Below are 23,316 nucleotides of genomic sequence, written 5' to 3' on the forward strand. Positions count from 1 at the left end.
AGTGTATCTAAACCCTGAGGATAATGAAAACAACTTTAATTTCTTCACACTGTCAGGTTTGGCCAGAAATATGTTGCTGTTTTGAAAGCCTGTGTTTATTTTTGCTTTTTTTTGTGCATCAGAGTCCTTTTCTTCTGCTGTGTTTGTGGTACTGTTCTCTGTTTATCAAAACAGACTGGCTGAAGGAAAGGCAAAAACATTGATACTAGCAGTACTGGCATAGTTCCTAACAGATCCTGTTTATTTGCTAGAAGAAGCATTGTTTTGAACTGGTCCAGTCCTTGTATCTTTTCTTGCCTTTTTTTAAATGCATAGTTCAACTTTTTTTTTTTTTTCCCACTTCTGAAACTTTAAAAATGCTCCAGGGAAGGTGCAGGTATCTCCCAAATTTGCTCCTTTTCAGTTACCAGTGGTTGGATACCCTTTAGATGTAATTCACAGACAACCTGATCCAGGTTCTGTTGCTGGCAGCCTATTGATCAAAACCGTTATGCTTTTGTAGGAAACCTCCTGCTAACTTGGCCAGTGTACAATATTCACAGACTGTTATAGAGCAGTACAAAGGCCAGACTGCATTTGTTAGAATAACAGATTAAAGGCACTCAAAGATTGTTTCGGTGAACTATAATGTGCAAGTACTGTGGGGCTTCATCAAATACCATTTAGTTTCAGCAAAACAGCTTACAATGACACTCTGCTGCTCTCCAGTGCTAATACCAGTATAGAAAACTACATGTACCATTTTGTAATAATAATTTTAAAAGATTCTTTAGATCTGGCATCTTTAGGAGAGTACAAAAATGTGATTATTTACCCTTGATTTTTCAGGATGTGTTGAGTTACAGTTCTTAGCTACCTTTTTCAGGATTTTTTTTTTAAGCTGTCAGATCCTTCCCTCTGCTTCCCTTCTCCAAAACGAAAATTTGGCCTTTTTAATTTCTCCTTGTTTGTAATGCAGGTGCTTTTCCTCTTTAAATGTTTTAGTTGGCCTTTTCTCTGGCCTTTGCTGAGTCCACTACATCCTCTAATGATAGAGACCAGAACTGCACATGGTATTTAAAATGTGGATTCACAATTGTTTTATATATCTGCAGAGTGACTCACTTTACCCTGTTCTTAGTGTCCTTGCTGATGATACCCAGTATTTGAGGGGATTTGGGGCTGCTGCTGCACAATTGAGAGGATGGTTTCAGAGAAGGGTCAGCAACTCCCAAATTATAACCACCAGTTCCAAGTTAAGCATCATGTAATCAGGGTTTCCATTATTTTTTCCCCATGTTTGTTTACGCTGAAGCTCAGCTGCCACATTTTCACTCTGCTCAAAGCTTTGAGGTCCTTTTGGAGTTCAGCCAATGTCTGCTTACCCAAAAGACCTTAGGGTCTTCTGAAAAAGATGTGAAAAACTGGAGGGGTTTCACTGTTTGCTCACTTCTTCAGCTCCTCAGTCATGACACAAAATAAAAGCAGTCCTAGTGTCAATCCCTGGAGGACCCCAAATTGCTGGGTCTTTTCCATCCTGAAAAGTGACCGTTAAGTCCTTTCATTTGCTTCCTTTCCTTTAAGCAGCTTTTGGTCTATAAAACATCATTTCCTTTAATCCCATGGCAGCTTAATTTCTTTAATAGCCTTCAGCGTGGAACCCTGTCAGAGGCTTTATGAAAATTCAAATACATCATATCCAGTGAATCCCCTTTATCCGCCTGCTCCTTGACACTGTTGTAGAAATCCAGCAAATTGGTGAGACAGGATTTCCCTTTACAGAATCCATGCCAACTCTTCTCCAACAGACTGTGATTATCTCTGTGCTTAGTGATCTTATTATAGACTCTGTTATCTTACCCAGGGACGTAAGACTCTTCGGTTTGTATTTCCCAGCATCATCTTGGAAAACTCCCCATTTTTCTGGCACAATGGCTGTTCGTGATGATAGGTTACATATCTTTGTTTTTAAATTCCACATTTGAGAGCTTTTGGATGAATGCTGTCTGGTCTTGGTGACTTCCTGACATCTGAGTTGTTTATTTAGTCTAATACTTTCTGTCTGTTTGCTTATTGATCCAGTTCCTTTGAGTGATCTGGTACAAAGAACGCAATGGGTGTAGGAATTGAACATTTTCAGCAAGAAAGAATAATGCAAACAAATATTTGAGCTTCTCTTGCATGGACTTATACTTTACCACAAGTGCTAATCTTCACACCTTTGTCATCTAGGAGTCCTACCAGTGCCTTAGCTGGTTTACTGCTTTTAATATATTTGAAAAAGTTGAAATTGTTGGAGCATATTTTGCATTTTTCAAGTTCCTTTTTAGTCCTCTTGATTTTATGTTTACATTTGGCATGAGTGGTTTTGTGGCTTTTCCTTATTTGGACAAGCTTTCCATTCCTCAAAGAAGAGAAGGTAGGAATGTAGTGGTAGCCTCCTTAATTTTGCCATTAAGCTATTCAGGTGGGTTTCAGACACACCCAGACGTTTTTCTTTGCTGTGTTATATATCTTTTCTAATGTAGAGTTGTATACATCTTTTTTAACAGCCTCTAGGCTGCCTCCTTTTGCACTGTTTCTTTTAGGCGGTTTTGACACTTTGTCTTTTCCCCTTCATTACATAGTTCCTTTAATTCTGTGTTTGTGTGATGGATTCATTAAGAGTCTTTCTCTACAATGCTGAAGTTAATTGTATTGTGGTTGCAGAGCACTCCTCACTAACACTGTGCACCACTGAAGACCACATCAGGAATAGCATCTTTTCTTGTGGATTTTGCTAATAGTTGTTCCAGGAAACAATCTTTTTTTTTTCTTTTTTTCTTTTTTTTTTTATCTCTGGTGTTGTTGGGTTTTGTTTTGGGTTTGTTCTGGTGGTTTTTTCCCACCTACATCCTGGTGAAGCATCGATGCAGTTCAGTAAAGGTATCTGGAATCTCACACTCCTGCCATCTGTCCTTAGTCTGCAGTTCTTAGTCTGGCTTCACAGTTTCTGGTCACTATTACCAAACTTATCAGAAAGTCATTTAATGTATCTGTCTAACATTTTATTAGAGTCTGGGATTTCCATCCAGAAGGATTTCACTGTGCTTCTGCCTCGTTATTACATAAAGCTATTGCACTTTATTTAATCCTTCATGAACGCTCCCATTCCCTCACCCGTACATTCTATTCTGTCATTCTTATAAATCAGATAGCCTGGTAATGTTGCATGCTCCTTCAAGGCCACTGGGATACTTGCCTTACAGGGGTAATCTCTCGGTGCCAGTAATTCTTGTTCTTCTGTCTTCATGTTTAAGCTTCTCATGTTGGTGCAGAGGCACTTCCGAGTTTTCTCTCACATTGAATTTTAGCCATATCCACCTCATATGTTACATCCATCTGAACACAGGTTGCTTTTCCCAACCTTCAGCTTTCCCCATCTGCCAGTTGAAATGCTTTCTAACTTCCTCAGTTTTCATTGCCAGCACCCTGGTTTAGTAATGATTCAGGTGCATCCCATTTCTTATCTCAAAAGGTCCCCCAGCTCCTGAGGTGCTTACTCCTTACACTGTGCCCCTTATGCATGCGTGGAGGCTCTGATCTTTGTGTGCCTCTCAGGCCTTGCACAGGGATTGGTGATACATCTGAGAGTGCTGTTCCTTAGGTCCCAGGCTTGTCTCCTGTCTGCAAGCTTCAATCTAGCCTGTACAACATCCCCTGCGTGCTTCCCTACCTCGGCAGTACCCACAGGTACTGGTGCTGCCTGCTCCCCTACTGGTCCCCAAGTTAACCTGTCTAAACAACCTTTGCTGTACCCTGGATGTTTGCCTTCTGTCTACTGCAGCTTTGCTGTACCACTTCTTTATTCTGTAAGAGCAAGCTGTGAAATAGTTTCCTGTCGCTGAAGGGGATGGAAAGCTTGAAGCTCAGAAACAACACAGCACTTAAATTTGTTTATTTTGCCAACTGATTGTTAATTTGGTGTATGAAATAAATGAAAGTGGAGAGATAGGATTTCTTTTTAGGAGGAGATAGTTTAAAAACTGCTTTGGTAGCTGAACACTTAAGTCCATACTTACGAAAATTTAGGAAGTGGAGGAAGCATCTACAGTTCAGAGAGAAATGTCTTTGCTATCGTGGTTTTACCTCTAAAACTATGTGCACCACAAAATGCAGTGTACTGTTACTGAAGAGATGTATTCTTCTTACACGTTTGAAATACTAGTTACTTAGAATAAATATATTATTTAGATTTCAGTTTCCTGTGATACTATTCTCAATTTATCAGACATTACTGAAATCTGTTAAAACAGGAGAGAGTTGGAGGCTCTTTAAGTGGACACGACTATGTCAGGCTTTAGTTTGTCCTTTCTTAATTTTGAAGGACGTTGGCAATAATTACATTGCAGTAAAAGAGCCGATGTAGGAGGGTGAAATCTGAGCTACTTTATTGCTAGAGTATTTAAAGTGCATATAAAAATAGACTTCATTAGTAATTGAAAACCGGAATATCTGTTTAAGTGTAACATCACCGTCACAACTTTCTTAAGGGGCAAGGCAAATATTTGGAGTGGCAGAATGAACTTCTGTGGTAGCATTAAGGGGAAGGTGATCTGAGGCCATTTGTATGTCCATTCTCAGTTACAGGTATGTCTGTGCTTTGGAGCTTCTCTCCTTCCCCCACTTTTCCTGGTAATACTGATAATTCAAAATGGGATTAACTGGCTTCTGAAGGTGAGAAGGTGAAAACTGGTAAAATTTCATGGAAACTCCAGCAAGCAATACACACCCTTTCAAAACATTTATTTGCAATCAAGACCTGTGGATCCAATTCCTTTCCTGGAGGCTGTTGCACCCCCTTCATTAATCCTAATTCTGCACTGAATCCTTCAGTCCTGTGTTGGTGTGAATCCTGTCCTGCAGAAGGAGGGCCACGGTGTCACAGTTTAAGAACAAAAAATGCTCAATTCACCTTACTATTTTCAGTTCCTTCGTTCTACTGTGGCTGGTCACTAGATGCGTTATAAACGTTCTGCATGTGTATCTGTTATCTAGCCAGATATAAAGTTTTATTAGGAAATTATCTCCCACACAAAAGTCTTGGCTCCCACACAAGTTGCTAGTGTTCATTTAATCCAAATCATACTCGGTTCTTAACTGACTAATGCTGTCCCAAATATAATGTTTGATTATAATGCATGATTTGCACTTATATTTTTTCTTTAAAGGAAAGTTCAGGCTTGTTTCTGCTGTTAATTGTAACAAATTCTGGCAAGTTTAAGGATCTGAAAAGCCTCAGATGTTGGCCTTAAGGTCTAGTGTCCCTGAAGTTGGATGTAATTTGCACGTAATAAATTGCTTTGATAAGATTTTGTTCCTTAGGTTAATTACATGTGTCTTTTGGGAGTTAAGCTAATATGAAATTAAGGGTCATGGGACCCCCACAAACCTTTAGAGGTTGTGATGATAAAATCCAGCTGTTTCTTATCAAAAACAACCTCTCAATATATTGTTCTTATCCACTGATGTTCTTATGTGATTGCAGTGACATCGTGCATCTGAAAAAAAAAAAAAAAAAAAAAAAAAAAGGATTAGTTGCATTAAACTCTGACATGAATTGGATAATTAAAGACTAGTCTGATTGCCTGACTAGCTTGATTGCATGCATTCCAATGTCATCTGCGTATGGCCAGGCTTTGGATAAAATGGCCTTGCATTGATCGTGGGAATTATGATCCTCTGTAGGGGAGCACCTGTTGCAGATTGCACAGCTTTTAGCGAAGCTCTACCAAGTCTCAAACTGCAAGAGAGAGTAGGCTGAGGAGAAGGGCATTGGGATTTACAAAGGTGGGAAATTAAGACAAAGTTTTAGGATCTTCACATGTGAGGACTCAGTTTAGACTGATTGAAGAAGACCAGTGTAGGAAGTACTAAGAATCAACTTGCATTGGAACTTGGGCATAAGGTAGAAACCCAGCATCAATTCTTAAATATTTGTGGAGGGTTTTTTTCTAAGCAGATTTGTGAAGTTGCTACATTTCAGCTTTGGTGGTGAAAGGTGTATCTTTTGAAATACTTTTGTCTTGTTCCTGTTTTGTTAGAGCTTATTATTGATAATGTACTCTGTTGCTGTCTTTAAATGACCAAATAGCAGTATTTTTTAAGCACCATAGCATTAGTTTTAAAAATATCACATAGCTATTAATAAGACTATCTCACCTGAATTAGAATTGTAAGTTTCCTTAATAATTTATAACTGACATTATAAATAACATCAGTAAAGAGTTGTTTGTTCCTATACGGAACAAGCTATGTGCTATAAAGCAAAAGAAACGTACACTATACAATGCACAGAATGTTTTAAATATCTTTTAGAACTGGATCTTCAGCCCTAGCTGTACATGCATAGCACAGATGTTTTTTATAGGAGTCTAGTACAAAAAAGACCGTATCATTTCACATCCAGGCATTTGTTTTCTAGATACAGTTTTGCATATTTTTAGAATGTTCCACTTAATAGATAATGGTGCTCAAAAAGAGGATTTGTACATCAGTGAACATGATAAGCATTTAAGACATGGATAATACATCTGTCATTTTAAAATATTAATAGTATGCTTTTAGGTGCTCATATAGTGAATGACCTTCATATATAGCAGCCTGGATAGTATCCTCAGAGAAACAGACCTGGAAGATCCTTTCTTCCCATTAAAAGCAAGAGGAAAAAAAATCTGCTTTCAGATATACGAACACTCATTTCTTTGTGGTTAGTAAAAGCATTGCACATAAGCCTGAAGACAGTGTCTATATGTACCATCATTCTGGTACGTATAATTCGTACTTAACTTGCGTGCCATCTAATAGCTGTAGCTGGGAGACAGTTTTACCAGAAACTTTTTATCAACAGTTGTGTTTGCTACTTACTGCATGGCTAAGAAGTGGACTTGTTTCTGGTTAGAGCCCTCAGCCATTTCTTCAGCTGATGGTACATGGGCCATGTTGCTCCCTTTACACTGCGTTGCGGTTCAGTGAAGGGCTTTCTTTGCCTGAGGACGAGACATAACTGCACACAAAACCTTAAAAATTTCTGCATCAAAATGCCATAAGACTTTACTGATCTCTTTATCTCTTCTTCTTCTTCCCTCCCTGTCTACAAGCACACAAACACATTTGCATGGATGGGCTTTTAAAATTTAAGGCAGTTTCTAGCATGTGATAAGGATTGCTTTCCAGCAAAGTCCTTAAGAATCAATAATCCTGTAAAGAAGAAAAACAAATAGGGGGATATGTGCTTGGCAAAAATTAAGGATGTACATGCACTAACAATTATTTTGCACAGTCATTTCTCAAGATACCTCCAGCAGTTATGGGTCAAAGTCTTCTATATATCTACACTGCTGTCCAAAAACTGTCAACAACCTAAAGAGACCACCCAGTCTGTGTTACATTTGTTGCCTGTCTGTATTGTAGGAAGGCACTTCTGGTCCCTTTTCAAAATAAGGAGATTGTCCAATTTTCTGAGAGCTTCCCTCTTCATGTCATTTGTCTCTTTGTACAAGGATGCTGTGGTTACAGCAATACCCCTTGCTACTGATAAATACAAATTATTACTAATACACAAATACTGGTGGGTTTTTCATCCCATGTGCAGTATTTTTACCACTTGTTAGTTGTAAGGAATCCCACAAGGGCATTTGAGTAATGGAGTTTTATTTGTAATTAATGTTTGCTTGCTAAATTTTTCTATGGACAAATGGAGGAAATGGGGGAAGGGGATTGCAGTAGGGCTGTCTCAAGCTTTGTAAGACAGAAGAAAAATGAAGGGGTGCAAGATGGAAAGCATCACTTTGTTCTGAGTCTTGCCCTATTATTCTTTTTAATTATAGGTTATTACTTAAACTGAAGCCCACTTCCTCATGGTGATACTTTGGGAAATCACTATGATTACAATTTTGTCATCCAGGAACAAAGAAAATTTAGATTTCAAAAAGAACAAGCAAAAACTATCTAACTTTAATGATAATTGCAGGCTGGATAGCTTGACAACATCAAAGTTATTGCACCCCATTCTGCAGAGTGAGTAGATTGTTGCCAAGGTACAAGTGTAACATTTTCAAGCACAGCTTTTTGTAGTTATCAGGATGCATTTGAGGACAATTTTTCCATGCTGCGTGTGACAATGGGTCACCATTTTAAAAGTGTGTAGGGCAGATGGCTTCGAAGTTCAGTGGAGTGCTCAGGATCCAAACATAAAAAAGGGAGGCTTTTGAGCACTGAAGTTAGGCTTCCAAGGCACTTACAGCTACAACATCAGTGTTTTTGTAACTCGTTCCTGTTGTTTTACTGTCTTTTTAGAGTTTCTTTGCAAGGAATGCCCAAGAGTTCATATTTTCATTGATCGAATTGAACTGAAGGACATTCCAGAAGAGCAGATGTATATGAGAAGGTGGCTTCACGAACGTTTTGAAATAAAGGATAAGTAAGTAGCAATATGCAGAACTTTTTGTTTCAAGAAGCCTGTATTTTTTCTTTTATGTTAACAGATATGCCTGTGATTTCTGTGTTACCAGCAGTGCAACCTGTAGGACTCTCTGAAGAGAGGTGGTGTTGGTACTCCTGTGCATATTTTGTATAATAACCTTGTGGTTAAACCTTCTGCTCAGGAGGTTGGGATTCCTGGGTTTTAGACTTTCCTTAGACTGCAGAGCTGTGAGCCCATGTTCAAGGCGAGATTCATATTCATCTGAATACTTTCTGTTTACCTTCTTGTAGCTGAATCGTGTAGCCAGGAACAGAAGATGCCTGTGGTAGGCAAGAAAGCAAAAAGCAGTTTGATTCTAGCCTTGTAATCAGTGTTAAGTTAGAGTTAGAAAAGGGCAGGTCCTGATCTAATCTCTTCTGCCAAAATTGTTTATGCATCTTTCATCAGACAATGATTGGCTAAAACCACAAGTAACCCCGAGATCCCTACCTTCACTGGGAAATTAGGTAAAGTAGAGGTTTCATGGTAGAAGTGAAGTGCCTGGCTCTATCCAGCATTTGCAGATAAGGTCACTAGTGAGCATATACAACACATCACGGGGGACCTTGTGTTCTGGAAGGACTCTGTGTCTAAATGCGAGATTTAAGTATTGTTTGAGAGGTGATGGTTGAATTTGCCACATCTGATGTCCATCTTAAGGGACCTGAATCTGTTTACTTTCTAAATCCTTTAATACATTGTGTAAGACAGAAATTTCCCTGGTTCTTCAGGTATGTTCTGCTTTAAAATTGTTCTGCTGGTCTCACGCTCCATGGAAGTAAAAAACAGATTAGTTTGTCCTGTAATCTTTGAATTCATGTAAAAGTTAACATGACTATCTGTAAACATGGCACTGTTACTAAAGTGTCTTAAAAGTTTAGGATCAGTAAGTAATTTTTCTTTTCTTCACTTTTGAGAGGAAGAAAATCTGACTTTCATTTTATAAACAAGCAACTGATACATAAAGTAAAAGGCTGTCTAGTCTCCGTGAAGTAGTCTTCTGGTGAACACCAGCAAAACTGAACCCTGATCATCTGTGTCTCGTTGTAGACTCCAGTTGGCTGGGACCAAAGCAGTCTGTCAGGCAAATTTAGAGATACTTAAAACCCTAGAATTTTCAAATCCATTTATTACTGGTTTTCAAAAACAGGAGGCAAAAAGTTATTACTAAACCAGTGCTGTAGCATTTTACTCTTGCACATTTGGCTTCCAAAATATTTAGTGTCTTGTGAGCTCTCATTATTTACTAGTTTATTTTATGGATATACTTTTTTCCCCTCCTTTGGTATTCAGAGACTAACTGTGTTTTGTCCTACAATATTGCCCAGCACTCTGGGCTTATCTTCTAAGTGCTGAAGGAAAAGGATTCTTTTAAACTTTTATATTTGGCATTAAAACTGGTCCCCAAGGAAAATCTGCTTTTATTGCTTACAACGGTACAGGTTGAGTACTCTGACATGTGACATTACTTTGAATGCATCATATTCTTAAGGCATACTGATTGTTTAAACGTGTTACAGGTGAGCTGCTACGTAGTGTGAAATCATTTGTTAAATAATGTGTGATTAGAAGCAGTTACTGGATGAAAGTAAGTTGCTTAAAATTTCTTATGCTAATGTATAACCTTGACGATCTCCTTTTGTCTGCTTGTAGGTTACTAATAGAGTTTTATGATGCAAAGGATTCTAAAAGAAGAAATAAGTTCCCTGGGAAAAGTGTTCATTCCAAACTAAGCCTCAAGAAAACTTTGCCATCTTTGCTGTTTTTAGGTGGCCTGACTGCTAGTATGCTTCTGACAGAATCTGGAAGGAAACTTTATGTAAAAACATGGATATATGGGACTTTAATTGGCTGCCTGTGGGTTAGCATTAAACCATAAGCAGATGTTAGTCTCCAATCAGTGAAATGTGCAGTCTTTTCTTGCACATTGCACCAAACTTTTTCCTTACTTTATAGTAAAAAAATGTAAATAAAGCCTTATTGATTGAACATTGGAAATAATAGAATTTGTGACTTAAGCCTCTGTGTGGTTGGTCTGGGGAAAATAAATATAGATTTTGCTACTGATTTTTTGCTGAAATAATGACAGATAAACCGAGTCATATGATAAATTGCTTTCCCCGTGAATTAACATCCATCTCTATCTGCAGATTCAGTATGAGTAAGGATGTCTAATAAGAGTGTCTTAAGTGGACCTGTGAATGTATTTACAGAGATTAATTTAGGGTATATATTTATTCTTCTGATATTCATGTTGAATTTTCGTTACACTTTGGTGCATTGCAGCAGTTCAGTTGCATCTATCCCAGCTGTATCGCAACTAAAATCAAAACTTTTTCTTTTTTTTTTTTTTTTTTTTTAATTTTGCTTTTCAGTTTTAGCTAAATACTGTGTTCTTTAAAAGCTGGCAAATCATGAGGTGTTACCTGAAGCAGAATAAAATGTTCCTGAGAACAACTGTTCATGGGGAAGAAGCTCTGTTTATCTAGTGCATGATTTTCGATTTTATTGCAGTATTAGCTGATTATTTTACATGTGTGAAAGATTAAATTTTACTGAGCAAACAGCTTATTTTGCGCACCCTGTATTTGAGCATAAAGGAATATATGCAGTATAATGAAATGTTAAGTTTTTGTTTCTGGCCTAACCAGACTGTAGCCTACCCTGTGTCTGCATTATCCCTAGCACCTCAAGAGTTTCAGCTGAGCTCACAGACCATTCATGTGTACGTGCCATAAGCAGAAGTTTCCTGTTACCTCACGATTTTCTGGAAGCAAACTCTGTTGTGTGGGTAATGCACAGAATTACTGTAACTTCATGAGCATAAGGTTATGGTAACGAGGAACCTTCAGATGTTCCTGCTAAATCCGAAGCATGTGCCTTTTCCTACTAATCTGATTTAGCCTGATGTTTCATCTCCATGCTGTAATAGCACGTTAGATTCTCAAATCATTCTAGGTGATGCAGACTGCAGTTGGATTTAAGTTACAGGGTTGATATATTCGATTTGCACAATAGACTAGTAGTGAAAGAAATGCATATCCTATCAGTATTTCACCTGCTTGAAAACATACTTCAAAAAGCAAAATCAACAAACCCTTACTACCAGAAAGTCTGCAATTCCCATGGTTGGTATTTTTGTTGGGGAAATACCATTTCCTGATATCAAGGGCATATGTACAGCAATGGGATTAGGAAAGAGGGGTGTATTTTATCATCTTCCATTAGGGAATTGGGCTCCCTGTATCAAAACAAAAGAACTAGAGAATATTTTTATATCACACTTGCAAGCTTTAAATGTGCATCTCTCTCTAGCTTTAGTACGATTTGTCTTGCTTTAGTCCATTGTGAGTTAAATGTCTCTTAAAATTATAACTCAAGTTTTTTTCAGATTCCACCATTGCCAGTTAATTAGAGATACTGCTTTTACTCTGTGGTGGGTTTTTTTTACAGAATTTTATAGAGTAATTGCAGTTCCATCTTAAAATCCTTGAGTACAACTTTCAGTTTGCAGTTCTGTGTCCTTCCATAATGGATTTTGTCACTGAAGTTATTTATATCGGTGATTGATTCAGGATATGTTGATGAACCATTTTAAAAACAATGACTGGGAACAGTGTTGAAAAACAGTATTGTTATGAGGCTGCAAAACCAGGAAAAAAAAAAAAGCCATTTTACGTAACAGCCAAATGTGCTCAAATGTAGTTCTTCCTATTCTCAGCTGACTGTTTCCAGTGGGTATAACCAGAAGGCAGTGTTCCTATGTTAGTGTGATTTTTCAATCATCGAATGAAATTTTACTCTGACATAACTAAATTTCTTTGTAACAGCTAAGAATAACATTTAATTGAGCATCAAAATAAATGCAAACTGCTTAATTCATTTGTAGAAAAATAACTGCTATTTTGGAGAGCCTAATTACCACGAAATACTGGATCTCTTTTGCTGTTTAAGTACCAGGAATATAATTGACACAGTGCAACAAACAGGATGTTTATTTTGAACCTTATTCTCTATGTTAATCTTAATTATTTTTTTCTTGCCATTAATTTATAAAGTTTTGAAACTGTAATTTGCTGATGTATTTGGCGTTGGGAGTATCACATGCTATTTCTAAATATGCACTGATATTAACTTGAAATATTTCTTCATTAAAATAAGAAGAGCCAATGCTCATTCAACTTTTCTGTCCTGTCTACTTGCTCAGTTTTTTCTGCACTTTTATGTTTGTAACTTTGTTTAACAGGAACTGATTGCAAACAGCCTACAAGTGTGGTTTTAAGTCCTTAATGGAAGGATTTGTGTGAGAAGCAAGGAATGAAATGAAACCAGCTTTGCCCTTTTTTTTGCATGCAGCTGAAAAGTGTTTTAGAATCGATTTGTGCTTGTTCCAACACAGCACACCGCCAGGCCGTCTAGATTGCAATAGCTTTTCACCCATGAATACCTGCACCACTTGATGCTTGTTAATAATGTTCATTAATGTGCAGCACCACAGTTCTGACCAGGAATCGGGCACCGCAGCAATAGGCCATGCACAGGCAACACCAACAGAGAGTGTGGACAGACCCGGGGGGTGGGAAAAGGTATTGTAAACAAATGTATGAAGCATACCTCTGTAGCAAATGCCACCTAAGTTTTAGTGATGTGTTAAATCTGAGATGGACCTGTTTGTTTAAAACCTCTTTTTTCCAGCTGTATCAGTGCATCTGAAAATAGCATTTTCCCTCCACAGTGTAATGCTCTGTTTGTATACATAAACTATATGTAAACCTGTTATAGTCAGCAATGCCACCACTATGTGCTAGTTCCACAATGTTATTGTTTTGACTTCTGTGAAAGGAATTGGGCTAGTAAGGAAGTATTAAATAGTGGAGAACACAAAAAGTGAAGCAAGATAGAAAACTAAAGCATCGCGTGATGCTACGGTGAAGAAATGACTATAAGACGTGTGAGGGACTCCAGCCTGCTGCAGTCTTTTGCTAACTTCTCTGAAGCATTTTCTTAGTGTAACACTTGTTTTTTCTCCTTTCAGTAGAATATAGCATATCTGTAAAACATTTTTAGTACTTAAAAACTGCCCCCTGATCACTTTGGCATTTTGGCATGCATATATACTTTGGGGGTGAGAGATGTACCTTTTAGGTTTGGATAATGAAGGGGACCAGGAGCAGGTTTGGGATTTTTGGCTTGCTTAGTGTTAAAAATGAAAAAGGAGTCTTCTCTCCCCACCACTTCCAAAAAAACCCGACTTTTAATGACAGAAATTTCAACCACGTCCAGAAAGGCAATAGAAAACCAATTAATACTTTGAAGATTTTGGCACCTGCTTTATAAAGGTTTTTCCTTTATAAACATGGAAAGCATAGTTTGGTTCTACCCTGCAATTTTAGGTCACTTTGTAACAGAGTGGCTCTGATGACAGGGATTGAAGGGAACACAATGGGGTTTCTCTTGTCCTCATTTTCATATTCTTGCCTGTCTCATCAGTTTGGAGCTCTGTGGTCCCAGTGAAGCATGTTGCACAATTTCCTAAGCATAATACCCCAAAAAAATGTTAAGTTTGTATAATGGCAAGAGTCATGCAAGTAAACCAAAACACAGAGAAAAAACAGAGAAGCGAAAGCAGCAATAATCTGATAGAAAAAAAGATTAGAAACATCAGCTCCAGTCAGGCAAGATCACATCTGATTGATTCCAGGGAAGATTTGTTTTCCTTGTGGGGACCAATTTCCCTGTCAGCATGGTGAGCATTTCTCCTACTTGTCCTCTTTCAGGCCCAGATCTGCAGCCCTACCCTGGACTGACTCATCTGTTATTGTCCCAATGAGGAGTTCCTCATCACTTTTCAGATTGATGTGAATCTTGGGTTTCCTCCATTCTCTTTCTGGACCCAAAGAATTTATTTGTATTCAGCCTGATAAACTGCTGACAGACCCACCACTGATGCCCGTCTCCTTCAAGCTACGTTCTCCTTTTGAGAACTGGCATATAAAGGGCAAATGCCAGTGGAGAGGCTGGGGCCTGTTGCTGGTGGGCTGGAAGGAGATGTTGCTGTTGAGAGAGGGGTTATTGGTAAGTCTGTATTGGACATTCGAGATGGATCTCCCTCCTGCCTCTGCTGGAGCGTGCTCTTCTACTGATGGACAGTTTGCACAGCTGTAAGTAAATGCAAAGACTAGATGCTACTCTGAAAAATAATTTCTTGTTCCTGGGTCATATTTGTAATGTGACAACTTTGTTAGTTACGCTTGTACAAACTATTTCACAGCCATTCTGTCTCCCTTTCATCTTGTGTAAGAGCTCAGTTTTCGAAGGACATTTCGATGCCTGTTTGTGTTCCCTGTGTGACCAATTCGAACCAGAGCCGCTTCAACCTCTTTGCCCGATTGGCCTAGAGCTACTACAGAGATGTTTAAGGGCAGAAGCTGCTGTTGGTCTTCCAGCCAGGCAGTGGCAAATGGAGCTAAGGGGCTGAGCTGACAGGCTCCCCCCAAAGCCTCTGCAGTAAACAGGCCCTCAAATCCCAGTCCCACCACCACAGATTGAGACAGACATCACCCATGGGCTGCCAGTACAAAGGGTTTCAGAGAGAAGTAGGCCTTAAAACCCACTTGACTTCATTGTAAAGTATGCAGGATCTGGTGTTCTCTCCAGAGTGTCGCTCTGAAGGGTGGGCTGGGGCTCATTGGTGCTTTGAAGCATGGCTGGGCGATGAGTTGGAGGATGATGCATACTTTGGAGCATCAAACCCAGTCACTGGAATGGGAAGCAGGAGATGTGGTCTCAACATCTGGCCCGAGGAAGACCAGAGCTACGGTACTTTCCCCACCACCCCATGTCCTCAGGGAGCTGTGCCAGTGCCATCTTTCACCTCTTTTGGGTGCTCTAGCAAAAGTCAGAAAAGATTTCAAGATTTGTAGATCCAGCATGACTGTAGCTGGTGCCAAGGGTATTGTCTGCGTATGTGGATGTCTGCATTCAGCTTCAGCCCTGAGACATTTCTGCACACAAAATATAAACTGCCCTAGGGACAAGGTGGAACCAGAGATGGCCCCACCAGCTCACACCAGTGTGCAGGCAGATGTAGCCTCCAGGCTGCTCTAAAGTGCCATATTTTTGAAGTGCCTTTCCATGTTAGGAGTGAGCCTGGCACATCACGGGTGCTAGCAGACCTTGTCGCTGCTGTGTCTGTTGTAGTCCCACACTCTGCACCAAGACCCTCCTTCCCCATCCTCTTCAGAGACACCCACGAAAACTGAAATTGCTAAAGCAGTTTCAAATTTCTGGATGCAGCCAGGCCCCGGTCTTACTCAGCTGTGCAACTGTTTCATCCAGTTGGGACCACAGGGGAAACAGCTAGAGAGAATTTAATTTGCAGTTGGACAAGATGGGAGAGTTAACTGTAATGATCCCAAAAAGTATCAAATGCTGTACAACATTATCAGGCACAAATAAAAGAATATGCAGAGTTCTCAAGGCTGAAACCTGAACTGGAGGTATTAAGTTAAATTACTTTTCATGCTGTATGCATAACAGTCCCTGGTTAAGGTTTACACTCATGGTTTAGCAGGCGTTTACATCTCCTATAGTCGAACATTGCACTTTTAGTAGAAACAGTATAGGTTCAGAAAATGGCATTGCCTTTACACCCAAGTCTTTTCAAGTCTTGAATGATAAAGAGACTATAAAAATTTGCCTCTGTATAATCTATGAGTATTTTTTGGCTTCTATAAACTAAAAAGTCTTCACTTCTTGTTGCTTGAGGTATAGAAAAAGTTGGTTTGACATCAAGGTGCTTTAGTAAATTCCTGTTGACCACAAAGGATTGTATTAGTATGATCACATACAGACCAATGTTGAAAAGAATTTTTAAAAACACAGGGGTTTTTTATAGCCAGGGAGGATAAATTAAAATGCAGAATTACTTCTTTCTGGAACCATGCACTTGTAGATAGGACTCAATTACGGTCACAGGCCCACCTACTTTTCTAACAAGAGAAATAAATATAGGTTAATAATGTAATCCACACTGCTGTTTGAAGTAGAAGTTGCTGAAGAAATGCTGGTTTTATTGTCCAGAAAAGGAAAGATATTCCAAAGAGCTGACAAATAATTTTGCATAGCTAATTGTACTCCTGCAAGCACAGGATGTGACATTGTTTTCTATGTTTAAACAGTAATAAGGGATTGTGCGTATGTATCCTGATACTGTCAATTGTATTTGTGTTCTGTGACAAGGTAACAAGAGATTCAAGAAGTCACAATACTTAAAACATCCTCTTTCGCACCACAGGATTGGAAACACCAAGTGGCTGCTGTCGCTAGCTCATCCTCTGTGTCCTTCTGGAAAGCCGGCTGCTGCTTTCAGAGCCGGTTTAAAACTAACAATTATTCTTGGCAGTGCAGCATGTATAAAAGCAAAGGTGTGAGCAGGGACACGTACCATCACCAAGAATGCTGGTCACAGTGATAAAGCCTAGGCGGCCCATCAACAAACCCTGCAGAAGCTGGGAATGGGAACTCTAGCCAAATGGTGAAGCTGCAGTCACGGTGAGATGACAAAGTGACTGAACAGGGAATCTCAGAGCAAGCACTGGGCACTGGCAGCACTGCTGCGTGGCAGAGGCAGCTTCTCTGAAGGCCAAATCAGGCTCAGGTGAAGTAAATAGGGACTTAGCATTCCTTTTTTTCCTTTTTTAGTAGGACAAATTTGAAGCTTTAAATATAAACCCTCTACAAATCCTGAAAAGGTAGGAATGCTCCCAAACCCTCAAAGTTTGGAGTAACTTTGGTATCAAGTGATACCATACAATAATTGGATAAGGGTCTGCCAGGTTGCAGGTTCTCACCTCTCCTTCATCAGCTCAGGCCAAATTCTTCCACACGCACTTCTGAGTTTTGCATCCTTTATTCCTTAGATACCTGACTTTAATTAAGCCTAGTTTGGAGAAGAATTTAGGATTTGCACCTGCCGTAGAAGGAAACAGGAACATACAAAGTACATCCACACACCACCATACAGCGGTCTCGTGGTAGACCAAATGTACCTCTTGGATTGAATAATCAGGAAATACTTCCAGGCTGTTTTTCTGTTTGTAATATGATGATAATGCCCTTCCTTGCATTTCAAGGGTGTTCAACAAGCACTTCATTTTGTAAAGTTTTGGAGGGTTTTTTATAACACTCATCATGATGACAGTATCAGGAGGAAATTTGTGATTCTGTCTTTGTAAACAGGTTTATTTAACATACAGTCAGTAAGTTATGGGAAGGCCTTCAGTGGGCTCAAGTGTTCCTAAGTGAGAGCAGAATAATGTGCAAAGAGCAGCTGAAATGCAATCCCTCATATCCTTTCCCCATGCATTGTTTCCAGATGCCTTGCCAGACTCTGCGCTTTGCTGTCCCTCAATCTTCTCTCCATCCTCCAAATTCTCCCCAGCCTCCACACAGTTTGGGTTCCCCCAGCTCTCTGCCAGAATTCATTTCTTGTGCTCCGAGTCTACTCTTCCAACCTATCTCCTTCTCTTGCATGTCTCGCTTCCTCTGAATGCAGTTCAGCTGGCATCCTTCATATAGACTGGAAACAGGTAAAAAAAAAAAATTTAAAAATCCAGGCTTTCAACTCAGAGTAGATTTAGAGCTGCTCTGGCATGAAGCAATTAGGAATTGCAATTGCTAGGGAAAGTCCTGCTCCAGAGCCTGGAGCATGTCCCATGCTCATGAACTCACCAGAGAACAAAGCCTGCAAGCTCTAGCTGGCCTCTGGTAAGCATGTGTGAACGACAGCTGGCTTGGGTTTTTTCCAAAACTTTATGAATTGGCCAAATTGAGAGACTTTTTTGTGAGATTAGGAAAAGTCCATCTCAGCAATAAGGTTACTTTTTTGTCCAGTTCCAAGTTACTCTTCTAATAAAAAAGCACCACAGCTTTTCGAATAAGATTGCCAGAGTACTAGGAGGGGGACATGCGCTTTTGTTTGTCTGAAATCTGGCCGTGATTAGGTTAAGGAAAAAGGATGCTCTGAGAAATGTGTAACTGCTTTGGCTGAAAACTTTGAAGAAAACCGAGCCTTCAACACACACTTGACGAGGAAAGCTGTGGCATAAACATTTGATGATTGGACAAAAGTTTATGCAAATTAACCCAGGATCGAGATGGCAAGATGCATTGAGCAGTCCTAAGCATAGGTTGCACTACCAGCTATGTATGTAACTTGCATCTTTCCCTCCTTCAGCCTGAACTCTGAGAAAATTTGGACTCAAGGCTAGATGTGGGATCAGTTGTGGTTTGGACTAGATTTGTCTTAGTCTTTGTTTTTAACCAGGCATCTTCAGTGAATCCATTTTATGGCTGCATATATCACAGATTCTGCTTTCTGTGTAATGAAGATTGGCTACTTGAGCCAAACATGAGAATATGCCAAGACAGCTTGACCATACAAATGAGGTTATACAGGTTTAACTAAACCAAAGGACTGAAGCAGAGACCAGCTAAGTCATGTACAGAATATGTAAGGGTTTTGCTTTCCTGTGTAAGTAAACACTGTATTTTGTCCACTGAGTATTAATTTCTAGCAGCTGTTCCTGAGCATACCTTCACTGTCCAGCACCAATGTGACTTTAAAGTGCTCAGAATCAGTCCTGCCACCCAGGTGAGGTCAGTGTTGCTATAACCAAACTGGATGGCTGATGTTACTAATGTCTGCCTGAAAGAAGTTTGATTAGAAAATATATTAAAAACATGAGACTTAAGGCTGAGGGAAGAATGCAGCCCTTAATTAAAAAGAAAAAATATTTCTGTCATTAAGCGGACCCTGTAGCACACAGTTCCTCAGTCATGCAGCATGCCAGTACATGCTCAGCAACAGCCACATAGCTTATATGTTCAGGCTCATGGGGCTTCTTTTTGGGGTTTCATCATCCTCCATAGCCTCTAAGAGAAGCGTCTGGCCTGCCAAGGCAGCTGGAGTTTGCATCTTTGTGCTGTGTGAGTCGGCTGTGAGAGGCAGGGCTGTAAAACCCCAGTGCTCTGACGAGTCTCATGTCCTTCTCTTTTCTGGATCAAAGAGGTCCTCTTACACCGCCTGCCATCTAAGTGACTCTGTTGAGTTTGCAAAGGAGCAGAGCCAAGGAGCAGCTTCACGCAAACAGCAGAGGTCTCAGTCAGGAGGCAGCAAGTATGAGCAGAGAGGTTTGTCCAGTGTGTGTTAGGACCTAATTTGTTCACAACAGCAGCAGCTCAGCCAGCATCTTGGATTAAACCCCAGAATTTGGGGCCAGCTGACACATGCGGTGTGGATGCTGTCTCACCGTTTGCCTGACACAAGCCTTCCCTTCCTCATATCCACTCCCGAGGCACTTGGCTAGCACAGTCCAGGGGGACTCCCTCCCTCCTTTCCTCTGCCGTGGGATACTTGCCTTTGTGTCACCTCTGAAGTCATTGCTGACCAGGCTGCAGCAGTGAGCACTGGGGGTACCAGATATTTCCCCTCTGCAAATGAACTCAAACTCACCTGTCCTCTCAGCAAGCCACCCACAGTCACCAGTGGGTGACACCCAATCCCTGCAAGCTCAGCCTCCTCTGGAGGCAGGAGCTTGGGGCTGGACATCCCATCTCTATTCCCTGTCCCCTGGGCCCCTGCAGTGATCTGGACTACCTGTGTTTCTTGAAACATTTCACACCAGGTTGTTACATGGGCGAAGCTCCTCTACTGAGCTACGCAGAAGGAGTGGGAGAGATAGTACAGTTTATAAGCCGTGGGGTTAGAGTTATAAGGGGGTATTTATTATTTGGCAGGAAGCGCATGCTGACACCCAGTGCGCCCCGGTGCTGCAGTAGGGCATCTTGTGGCATCTGCCCGTGGGACTCCAGCCAGCACACCCCTCACATGCCCACAGCAGGGCACACCGACATGCAGGGGGACTGTGTGTTTGGACATAAGATGTGGTGGTTTTTTCTTTCCATTCTTCCATGTTTTTCCACAGTAAACTGCAAATGCAGAAGGGACATACTGGTTTTCATTGAAGCGAAAAAGCGGATCTTTCTGTGAGGTTTATAATTGAAGCTTCAAACCCGAGTTGTCTTGCCTGCACAGCTTTTGTAACGCGGTGGCTACTCTAAGGTAGTCAATGCATATTAAGAAGGCACTTTCTGTAAAACAGATAATCCCTAAGGCATCCTGTGCCACGGCGCTGGGAGCCGGGGCTGTGAGATGGACTTTCTGCCTGCCCTTTGCAAATAATCTTGCTTTGCCCCCAACAAACCCCAGGGGTAGTCACTGGTGAGAGTTGCCGTTCTTTTCTTCCCTGCGTGGTGTGAGACAGCGTGTGTGCAAAACAAGGCTGGACCCGACCGACCCCTGCAGCCAGCGGCTAGCTCCAGTAGCAGGGAGGATGGCAGTGCTGGTAACAAGGGGTAAACAGGGAGGATACGACTGAACATCCAGGGTAGGGACTATAACATAAAAAGGTAAAGGAGACAGAAGGAGAGAAAATTAGGCTATAACGAAAACGGAGTGCGTTGCCAGCCTTTGCGGATGCCCATCAGAAATGTGCCACTCCGGCACGGTTTTGCTAAGGGAGGGCAAGGGAAGGCTGAGCTGGCCGGGCGATGCTCCGGCACCGGCCCAGCGCTTGCATTTACCACCATCTCGTGGTGAAACAGAAGATACCAGCTCTGTGCCGCTTCCACTTCACTCATTAATGGGAAGGGGCAGAGAGTTGATCCTCGCTTTTTACAGGGGAGACCCCGGGAACTCACTGAACGGGGCTGCCCAAGGGCGAGGGCAGCGTCTCCGGGTTCATTCCCGGGAGATCACGGGCGAGGCACTGATTGTGCCCGGTCCAGGACGGGCCTGAGAAAGTCTGTCCCCCAGACCTGTGCTCGGCTGCACTCACCAGGCTCACAAAACTTTAGTAAGAGACCTTCCTTCCAAGGAGCCCTCAATCCGGAGGGGTGGTGCAAGAGGACACGATACTTCTCCAACACTGGCATAAATGCTCTACATTTGGAGGGAGGAAAAAAAACAACTTCCCTGCTGCTTTTCCTGCGGGATGGTAAAATACATGAAACCAGCAACAGCAGCAAGTTAGGCTGACAGTGAAAGAAATGATGGAAATCAGTTTAGAAAACAGAATTTCATGGGAGGGCAGAGGAGGAAGAGGGCTGCCAAAATTACAGGGAAGATTTATGATTTCCTACCAAAAATATGTGAAGCAGTTCTGAGCTTCGTTTTAAGCTGCTTTCAGAAACCAGCGACAAGCCTTAATGCACCATGCTTTATGTAGGAAACTCACTGCATGCACAGTGGACTAATCTCTACATTTGAGATTCTCCCCATCCTGATAATTAATCAGAAAAGGTCTCGGGTGTGTGTGGTGTGGGGGTTAGTGAGCTGCAGTCTGAACCAGATAGAAGGGAGCTGAGGAGTTAGGCAACACAAGCCCAGGGTTGTTTACTAAGCACCCTCAAAAAACAAAGTATCTAAACAAATGCTCATCTATTGAGCTGGATGCTTTACACCTGGTTTACCCATAGAGAGCCTACTCAGCTGGACCTCAGGTTCAATGTACTGACCAACCTGTGGCCTACAGGAATAAACTACATTTTTTTCCATGTCCTACTTTGAAGCAAAACCAGGGAGAGGATGAAAAATCCCTATGCTCTGACTTTCAACTCCTTCAGAAAAAAAGAGACTTTCCTCTCCCATTTTTGAGGGATCCCTAGCATGGACTGTTTTGCCTGTGGATCCTATGCCAAGCTCCCTGCATTCCTTCATTCACTTCTTGGCTGTCCTGGCTAGAAAGAGGGCGTCCGATTTAAATTTGCAGGTGGTGATCAGCCAACCTGTGAGCTATAGTGAAGCAGACAAAGCATTTGGCATCACACTTATAACTTGAGACATCCACAATATACAGAGCTACAGCTGACTCTCTTACAGGAGACAGAGGACCCCCGAGACCCTTTTACTTCTCTATACTGTCACTCAGGAGATAAATACATGTCCAGTGTCTCCTTCATCTGAAAAATTTTAGACATTGATTCCGGGATAAGATGAAGCAGAGCTTAGCCCGATTTGTTATTATATATTGACTACATGTGTGCTGGCTGTAAGGACAGCACCACCTGAGCAGCTCATGCAGAGAAGTCCATGTTCATGGTTGCCTGTGCTGAGGCAGGTGGACAGTGGCCCCTGTCTCTCTGCCTCCACGGGACCACAAGAGATGTCTCAGTGCCTGCAGCCCAGTGGAAAGGGCTGTAGGCAGTGCAGCCACCCCTGAGCAGAGAGGTCACCTCCCGCCATCCTCTGCTCCTGGCCTGGGGCACATAGGCTGAGGTGGGGATGCCACCCCCCTGTGGGCTGTTAAAAACAATATCTGAGCTGCCCAAGCACCCGAGATGTGTGCATGGTTTGGCTTCTGTGTCTTGACATCTCACACAGGGTATCCCACCCCCCTCCCTTTTGGAGATGGACCTGGGGAGAGATCTGTCATCTCACAGGGTCTGCTTTCTCTGCCTCCTTGTTTCCAGCTGATATGGAGATACTTGTGTCATACTGTGGAGAATGACAGAAGACGAGTTATGTTTAGCAATGTTCCCATACAAAAGATCAGTCCTGTTAGGCAATGTTTGATGTATTGCATCTAGTGAAGTACATGGCTAAATGCCATGCTCTGATCCAGAAATTTCTATTGCCCAAGCAAACAGGAAGCCCAAAAAGTGCAATTATGTGCCTACTTTTAGAAGGAAAAATCTAAACCATGGTTAGATCTATTTCTACCTTACCTTGCAAACTCCTAAAATGCATTTCAGGACAGTCAGCTGTGCACTTA

At 41.2% G+C, this 23,316-nt stretch overlaps 1 protein-coding gene across 1 annotated transcript in view; it reads left to right on the forward strand.

Moving 5' to 3' along the window:
• The window catches only part of AGPAT5 (1-acylglycerol-3-phosphate O-acyltransferase 5), a 57,762-nt gene extending 45,093 nt beyond the window's left edge, over nucleotides 1-12,669 (forward strand). Inside the window, exons 8-9 of the mRNA XM_026844056.1 lie at nucleotides 8,317-8,440; nucleotides 10,136-12,669. Of these exons, the coding sequence (XP_026699857.1) occupies nucleotides 8,317-8,440; nucleotides 10,136-10,361 (350 nt within the window). The 3' untranslated portion in view covers nucleotides 10,362-12,669. The remainder of the gene's footprint in view (nucleotides 1-8,316; nucleotides 8,441-10,135) is intronic.
• Nucleotides 12,670-23,316: the final 10,647 nt, after the last annotated feature.

The sequence above is a fragment of the Athene cunicularia genome (genome assembly GCF_003259725.1).
Source record: "Athene cunicularia isolate RWA chromosome 3 unlocalized genomic scaffold, athCun1 chr3_part1, whole genome shotgun sequence".
NCBI lineage: Eukaryota > Metazoa > Chordata > Aves > Strigiformes > Strigidae > Athene > Athene cunicularia.